Raw genomic sequence first — 9054 nt, 5'->3', positions numbered from 1 at the left:
CAGGCAGTTGCATGGCTAGATTGTGGGACAACTCCCCCAATTTTGGCACAAGCCATATATTAGTAAGGCAACTTTGCGGTGTCAACAGGGCTGAGTTTGCCATTGTTGTTTCTGGTACCTAAGTCAACGCTGGGTGGTCTGTCTGGTTCATTCGTTATAGACTTTCTAGCATTTGGATACAACCAAGTGGCTTACTAGGCCATTCAAGAGTCAAGCACATAGCTGTCGGCCAGGAGTCACATGTCAGCCAGACCAGGTAAGGATGGCAGATTTCCTTCACTGAAGAGCATCAGTGAACCAAATGTCTATCAACAATGGTTTCATGGTCATCCAAATTCGAACCCTGGGTCTCTGGGTTATTGGTTCAGTGACAATACTGGTACACCTCCGCCTCCCCTTGAGTGGATCAAAAAGTAATTTTTACCTTCTGTTAGAAATGTAGGTGAGGAAAAAATTCAGAAAACTGACCCATTTGAAGACAGTGGCTTGGTAATCTAGCTTCAGGAGGGACAGCAAATGAATGTGGCTCTTTCTGGAGTCCAAACCTCCTCTTGTGAATCTGAAGTGTAAGCTGCAAACATGAAAGTAACCCATTTAATAAGTGGTGTCGATGCACCCTGTGTGCAAATGAGAAAGAACAATGCTGCTATCAGAAAGTATATTGCACTGCACCATGAATGTGAGCTCTGGTGGTGAACACCTTTCTCAACATTCAAGTTTCACTTCACAACATCTACGTGTTGAACACACTGTAAATTTGCTGTGCATCCTTTTTATAATAACGGACTTATCTGCAATAATTTGCATTTTACATCCCTGAAAGCACAGCAGCGCCCAAGTTAGGCTTGTCTGAAATTCAATGGGAACGATGGATGCACTTTGGCACACTCAATATTACCCTCTCCTTTCTGGGGTGGCAGTTATACCTTAAAATGAGGCAGGAGAGTCAAGTATCAAACCGTCCAATCAGTGGGGCTGCTAGGTTGACTGCAGACAAATGTTTCTCCTGCACAGGATAGGTAATGTGTTGTCTTAAAATTCAATGAAGCCATAATCTGTCCCCATCATTTCAGTGGACTTGCAAAACTGAAGCTTGCTTATGTTCATAGAACAATACAGCAGAGGAATTTTAAACAGATTTTAAACTGAATACCCTTGTTGGATAACCCTGCGTGTAAGAGCGAACCATTTTAAAGATATACTATGATTTCCCACTATCTTGTGTCTGGAGACTCTCTGTTACCAACTTTCAATGGTTTAGTGTTTGAAAAGGCTTGTGCATGAATCGATGTATTCGGCGTTCCATCCTGGCCGATCGCTTTGTGAGCGGCTGGCCGTGTCTGCCGCGAGGCCTGCTGGGAGTTGTAGGCGCTGGGCGGCCGGCCGGCGGGAAGATGGCGGACGGAGCCGGGAAACTGCAGGAGGAGGCGCTCAGGAGGAAAGAGCGGCTGAAGGCCCTGAGGGAGCGGCAGTTACAGGTGAGGGAGGCCAGGCCACAGGAGCCGAGATGCTGACTACTTCATTTACCGATCTCCTTTTCCCCCTCCCAGCTCCTCAGGCCCCATCGTTAGGCCTCTGTTTACAACTTTACAAAGGCAGGCCACAGTAGGGAATAATATAGGACTCCAATTATATATATTATTTATATATATATATATATATAGTGTATATATACAAACAGAAACACATATGTCCTACGTTTCTTTAAAATTAGAACTGCTGCCCTATATATAGATGATAATATTGAATGGGTCAAAGTGCATCCACCATTCAACACTTACTTCCATTGAGTTTCATCATGTGTTAAACACCCCTAATCTGTGCATTGTGTTGCTCTGAGGGATGTAAAATGCAAAATATTGCACGGAACTGTTTCCTCCTTTTCTGCAACCCTTCAGTGCCAAAGGGCTCCTTTACACGGTAAAGAATAAGACCCCTGGTCCAGATGGATTTCATCCAAAATAATCTGCAGCAGAGGCGTTCAACTCATTTCATAATCCGGAAAAACACATAGTGCGAGAGGATGGAGACAGAACTTGTCCAAGGACATAGTGTGTTAGCTGTTATTAACAGGGGGTTGGAGTTTAAGAGCCGTGGGGTTAACAGGACCTTGGTGAGACCACATTTGGAATATTGTGTGCAGTTCTGGTCACCTCACTATAAGAAGGATGTGGAAGCGCTGGAAAGAGTGCAGAGGAGATTTACCAGGATGCTGCCTGGTTTGGAGGGTAGGTCTTATGAGGAAAGGTTGAGGGAGCTAGGGCTGTTCTCTCTGGAGCGGAGGAGGCTGAGGGGAGACTTAATAGAGGTTTATAAAATGATGAAGGGGATAGATAGAGTGAACGTTCAAAGACTATTTCCTCGGGTGGATGGAGCTATTACAAGGGGGCATAACTATAGGGTTCGTGGTGGGAGATACAGGAAGGATATCAGAGGTAGGTTCTTTACGCAGAGAGTGGTTGGGGTGTGGAATGGACTGCCTGCAGTGATAGTGGAGTCAGACACTTTAGGAACATTTTAAGCGGTTATTGGATAGGCACATGGAGCACACCAGGATGATAGGGAGTGGGATAGCTTGATCTTGGTTTCAGATAAAGCTCGGCACAACATCGTGGGCCGAAGGGCCTGTTCTGTGCTGTACTGTTCTATGTTCTAAACCAGTCAATCAGCTCAATATCAGTGACTGGAAAAATAATGGAATCCTTAGGGCATCCAGAAGAAAGAAATATAATAATGATTGGTCAGTGTGAATTTTAAAAGGGAAAGCCAGAATCATAAATAAAAGCAAAATACTGTGGATGCAGAGATCTGAAACAAAAACAGGAAATGCTGGAAAATCTCAGCAATGTCTCTGACAAAGGTCATCCTAACTCAAAATGTTGGCTCTATTCTCTCGCCATAGATGCTGTCAGACCTGCTGAGATTTTCTAGCATTTTCTGATTTTGTTGAGGAAGTTTCAAATGTTGGGTTGGGGATTCAGGGTCTGTGTACAATTACTGGAAGGAGGAGTCAGGGAATTAAAGTCTGTTATTTGACTCCTGTCACATTGTTCAACTTTGCCCTTTCTCAGTTCTCAGTCTGAAATGCCTCAATTTTAAAATTCTCAACTTGTTTTCTCATCCCACTGTGGCCTACCTATCCTCAATCTCCTCGAGCCCCACAGCCCTCAGATTTCTGCATTCCAAGTAAGGCCACTTTAATTGGTCTACTGGCAGCATGGCATTCAGCTGCCTAAGCCCAAACCTTTGACATTCTCTTCCTACCTCTCTCTCCTCTGTTTAAAACTCTTCTTCAAACATACTTCACAGCTGATCTAATATCTCCTTACGTGGCTTGCTGACAAGCTCCTTCAGATGTTTTACTACAGTAATGTATATAGGTTGTTGTATAAGGAAATGGGGATTCAGAGTGGTGAGGAAATGTTTTGTTAATGGAAGGGGGATTCAGGGTAACGGGATGAGGAAATAGAACAGTGGAGTTGGGATTCATGGTCTGGGTTCGGTAATGATTTTTTTTTACTGACAGCCCATAGCTTTAATACATTGCAGCAAGCATCTGTGATATAAACTTCGTGCAATATTATGTATAATAGAGGTAGTGGTTTGTTAGTGATATAACACTTCTGTTATATGGATGTTCATATTAGTTTGATTTGATTTATTATTGTCACATGTATTGGTATACAGTGAAAAGTATTATTTTTTGCACGCTGTACAGACAAAGCATACTGTTCACAGAGAAGGAAACGAGACAGTGCAGAATGTAGTGTTACAGTCATAGCTAGGGTGTAGAGAAAGATCAACTTAATGTGAGGTAAGTCTATTCAAAAGTCTGGTGGCAGCAGGGAAGAAGCTGTTCTTGAGTCGGTTGGTATATGACCTCAAACTTTTGTATCTTTTTCCCAATGGAAGAAGGTGGAAGAGAGAGTGTCTGGGGTGCGTGAGGCCCTTAATAATGCTGGCTGCTTTGCCGAAGCAGCGGGAAGTGTATACAGAGTCAGTGGATGGGAGGGTGGTTTGCGTAATGGATTGGGCTACATTCACTACCTTTTGTAGTTCCTTGTGGTCTTGGGCAGAGCAGGAGGCATACCAAGCTGTGATACAACCAGAAAGAATGCTTTCTGTTGTGCATCTGTAAAGGTTGGTGAGAGTCGTAGCTGACATGCCAAATTTCCTTAGTCTTCTGAGAATTAATATTAATTTTTATTATAATTGATATCAGTTATAATTAATATTTATGTTTATTAATATTAATTTTAAAACAAATTATAGCCATTGTTGATGAATGTGGTAACGTGGCTCCTTTAAGGAAGATCCTTTGTGGGCCATGTGATTGGGCCGGACCTTTCGGAGCAGCTGCGTGGCAAGGTGGGCCAATCGGGAGCAAGGACACGCATCGCTGCGTGGCAAGGTGGGCCAATCGGGAGCAAGGACACGCATCCTGGGGTGGGGAGGACCTTCAGTTGGAGGCAGGGAGAAGAGAGTGGACGTATGCGAGTGTTTCCGTCAGACTCTTATCTTGTATATATTTATATTATTTTATTAAATCCTTTGTTGTTGGAATCACATTGAGTCGCCTCCAGTTATTGCATTGGTGATGAGTAAATTGGTATGGTTCCTGCTCTGACCAAGACCACAAGAAACTACAAAGGGTTGTGAAAGTAGCCCAGTCTATCATGCAAACCAACCTCCCATCCATTGACTCCATGTACATTTCCCACTGCCTCGGAAAAGCAGCCAGCATAATCAACGACCCTACGCACCACAGACATACTCTCTTCCACCTTCTTCCATCGGGAAAAATATACAAAAGTCTGAGATCACGTACCAACCGATTCGAAGAACAGCTTCTTCCCTGCTGCCATCAGATTTTTGAGTGGACCTACCATATATTAAGCTGATCTTTCTCTATACCCTAGCTGTGACTTTAACAGTATAAAGAACAAAGAAAATTACAGCATAGGAACAGGCCCTTTGGCCCTCCAAGCCTACACCGACCAAGCTGCCCGATTTAACTAAAACCCTTACCCTTCTGGGGACCGTATCCCTCCATTCCCATCCTATTCATGTATTTGTCAAGACGCCTCTTAAAAGCCACTATCGTATCCGCTTCTACTACCTCTCCCGGCAGCGAGTTCCAGGCACCCACCACCCTCTGTATAAAAAAGCTGCCTCGTACATCTCCCTCAAACCTTGCCCCTCGTACCTTAAACCTATGCCCCCTAGTAATTGATTCTTCCACCCTGGGAAAAAGCTTCTTACTATCCACTATGCCCATGCCTCTCATAATCTTATAGATTTCTATCAGGTCGCCCCTCAACCTCCGTCGTTCCAGTGAGAGTAAACCAAGTTTCTCCAACCTCCTCATAGCTAATGCCCTCCATACCAGGCAATATCCTGGTAAATCTTTTCTGTACCCTCTACAAAGTCTCCACATTCTTCTGGTAGTGTGGCGACCAGAGTTGAACACTATATTCCAAGTGCGGCCTAACTAAGGTTCTATAAAGCTGCAACATGACTTGCCAATTTTTAAACTCAATACCCTGGCTGATGGAGGCAAGCATGCCATATGCCTTCTTGACTACCTTCTCCACCTGCGTTGCCACTTTCAGTGACCTGTGTACCTGTACACCCAGATCCCTCTGCCTATCAATACTCCTAGGGGATTAAGGCAAGCCGTGAAGACAACGCAGAATCGCTGAGCAGAGACTGATAGTCAAGTTCCACACACAAGAGGACGGCCTCAACCGGGATCTTAGGTTCATGTCACACTATCTGTAACCCCCACGACTCACCTGGGCTTGCAAAATCTCACTAACTGTCCTGGCTGGAGACAATACACACCTCTTTAACCTGTGCTTGACCCTCTCTCCACGCACATTGTCTGTACCTTTAAGACTTGATTACCTGTAAAGACTCGCATTCCAACCATTATCTTGTAAATTGAGTTTGTGTCTGTATATGACCTGTTTGTGAACACAAGTCCTCACTCACCTGATGAAGGAACCTGAGACTCCGAAAGCTAATGCCAAACAAATCTCTTGGACAAATAAAGCTGTGAGACTTCTTACTGTTCTTTGACTGAGCCAGTTCTGTATCCACCTTGCCAGCTTACCTCTGATCCTATGCGACTTCACCTTCTGCACCAGCCTGCCATGAGGGACCTTGTCAAAGGCCTTATTGAAGTCCATGTAGACAACATTCACTGCCCTATCCTCATCAATCATCTTCGTCACTTCCTTGAAAAACTTGATCAAATTAGTGAGACACGACCTCCCCTTCACAAAACCATGTTGCCTCTCACTAATACTTCCACTTATTTCCAAGTGGGAATAAATCCTGTCTCGAAGAATCCTCTCCAATAATTTCCCTACCACTGATGTAAGGCTCACCGGCCTGTAATTATCTGGATTATTCTTGCTACACTTCTTAAATAAAGGAGCAACATTGGCTATTCTCCAATCCTTTGGGATCTCCCCTGTAGCCAGTGAGGATACAAAAATTTCTCTCAAGGCCCCAGCAATTTCCTCCTTTGCCCCTCTCTTTTCTGGGTTTATCACATCAGGCCCTGGGGACTTGTCTACATGAATGTTTCTCAAGAACCTCAATACCTCCTTTTTGATCTCAACATGACTCAAACTATCTATACACCCTTTCCCAGACTCATCATCCACCAAGTCCTTCTCTTTGGTGAAGACTGACGCAAAGTACTCATTTAATACCTCGCCCATTTCCTCTGGCTCCACACATAGATTCCCTTCCCTGTCCTTGAGTGGGCCAACCCTATCCCTGGCCACCCTTTTGCTCTTTATAGATGTATAAAAAGCCTTGGGATTTTCCTTAATCCTGCTGGCCAATGCTTTTTCATGACCCCTTTTAGCCCTCCTTACTCCTTGCTTAAGTTTCTTTCTACTTTCCATGTATTCCACGCTTGCTTTGTGTGTTCCCAGCCTCCTAGCTTTGACAAATGCTTCCTTTTTCTCTTTGACTAAGCTCACAATATCTCTCGTTATCCAAGGTTCCCAAAACTTGCTATACGCATCCTTCATCCTTAGAGGAATGTGCCGGTCCTGAATCCCTATCAACTTACACCTGAAAGCCTTCCACATGCCAGATGTTGATTTGCCCTATATTCTGCACTCACTCCTTTCCTTCTCCCCATGTATGGTATATTTTGGTATATGAATGGTATATTTTGTCTGATTAGCATACAAGAAACAATACTTTTCAGTGTATCCTAATACATGTTTTTTTATATTCATTCGTGGGACATGGGCATCGCTGGCTGGCCAGCATTTATTGCCAATCCCTAGTTGCCCTTGAAAAGGTGGTAGTGAGCTGCCTTCTTGAATCGCAGCAGTCCATGTTCTATGGTTGATCCACAATGCCATTAGGGAGGGAATTCCAGGATTTTGACCCAGTGACTGCAAAGGAACGGTGATATATTTCCAAGTTATGTGACAATAAATCAAATCAAATCAAATTCATTTAAAGTTGAAGACTTCTGCCAATTTGTCAGGTCAAATGGGATACGCCACATTTGTTCAGCTCCGCATCACCCAGCCTCAAGTGGCTTAGCAGAGCGAGCTGTACAAATATTTAAAGCTTCTATGAAAAAACAAGCTCACTGACTTTGCATTTGGTAAGTTTCTTGTTATCGTATAAAACTATGCCAAATGCCACTCTGGGGTTACGCCGGCTGAATTATTAATGGAATGATGCCTGCGAACCCACTTGGATTTGGTGTTTTCAGATTTGTCTGGGATGGTGGAGGCTCGGCAAGCCTCCCAGAAAAATCACCATGACTCAAAGAAAAGGGACAGCTTTCGAAGACGATGACCTCGTGGTGAGAAATGTTGGTGGTGGACTGACCTGGGTGTCAGGAAGGATTGTAGAAAGAATGGGACCAGTTGCATACATGTTGGAAGGACACGGTTTCTGTGTGAAAAAACATGTGGATCATTTGGGGAAGAGAGCTGGACCTGATCCAGGAGGGGCCTGGATGTGGACTCAAGTGTCCCAACTAGAGAACCAGGGATACCTGCAGCCTCTGGCTTCTGTAGCTGAGAAGGAGTTTGCCTTTCTGTTCAGCTGGACCGGATTCATTGCTTGCTGAAGGACCCTGTGTTGATTGAGGCGTTCCACAAGTACTGGAAGTCTTTGGGGCATTTGACTTTGTGATTGGATTTTCCTTTGGTCTCCCTAATGTGATATTGTGTCTATGTTGTTTCTCTGTTGTTTTCAATCATAGGTGGACTCAAGAATTGGGGTGGGGGGGGGGGGGCGGAGAAACAGGAGTGTAGTAACATGGCCCCTTTATGGAATGATCCTTTGTGGGCCACGTGATTGGGCCAGACTCTTTGGAGCGTGGGAAGGTGGGGCAATTGGGAGCGAGGACGTGTGTCCTGGGACGGAGAAGACCTTCAGTTGGAGCCAGGGAGAAGAGAGTAGACGTGTGCGAGTGTTTCCGTCAGACCTTTACCATTTATATTAGTTTAATAAACCCTTTGTTGTTGGAGCCACATTGAGTCGCCTCCAGTTATTACAATGAGGATGAAGGTAGTGATGAAATTGAGGACAGTTGACAGTCATATTCATCAGTAAAGTTTGACAAGCAGTGTAAGATAGCCAGATTTTCTTCTCCAAAGGGCATGGCATTGGTGAACCAACTGAATTTTTAGAATAATCCACAGCTTCATGGTCACTTTTACTTCATATGCAGATTTTAAAAACAGAATTCAAATTGCCAATGGTGGGATTTGAATGCACAACCTCTGGATTACGAGTGCCTGAGTAACCCTTAAGTTAATGTACCAATTAATTGTGGTGTTATTATCTTTGCATTTATGCAGTGTCTTATTAAATCAAAACGGCTTCACCTGTAGTGTAGCAACACTTGTTACGTAGGTGACAGTTGTTCTGGAACAACATTGCCTCACAATGAGCAGCAGACTTAAGGAGTAATTTACTTTTTAATTATGTTTTGAGGAAGGAGTGTTGACCAGGACATGAGGAGAGCTCCCCTCTCTTTCAGTGCTGTGGAATCTTGAATCT

At 44.1% G+C, this 9054-nt stretch overlaps 1 protein-coding gene across 1 annotated transcript in view; it reads left to right on the top strand.

The window, feature by feature from the left end:
• The first annotated feature begins 1328 nt into the window (after positions 1-1328).
• Positions 1329-9054, top strand: part of ccdc12 (coiled-coil domain containing 12) — a 65846-nt gene continuing 58120 nt past the window's right edge. Inside the window, exon 1 of the mRNA XM_078215893.1 lies at positions 1329-1478. Within this exon, the coding sequence (XP_078072019.1) occupies positions 1395-1478 (84 nt within the window). The 5' untranslated portion in view covers positions 1329-1394. The remainder of the gene's footprint in view (positions 1479-9054) is intronic.

This window comes from Mustelus asterias, chromosome 7 (assembly GCF_964213995.1).
Source record: "Mustelus asterias chromosome 7, sMusAst1.hap1.1, whole genome shotgun sequence".
NCBI lineage: Eukaryota > Metazoa > Chordata > Chondrichthyes > Carcharhiniformes > Triakidae > Mustelus > Mustelus asterias.
Note: the sequence above shows the minus strand (reverse complement) of the source record. Positions and strands in the feature narration are given on the sequence as shown.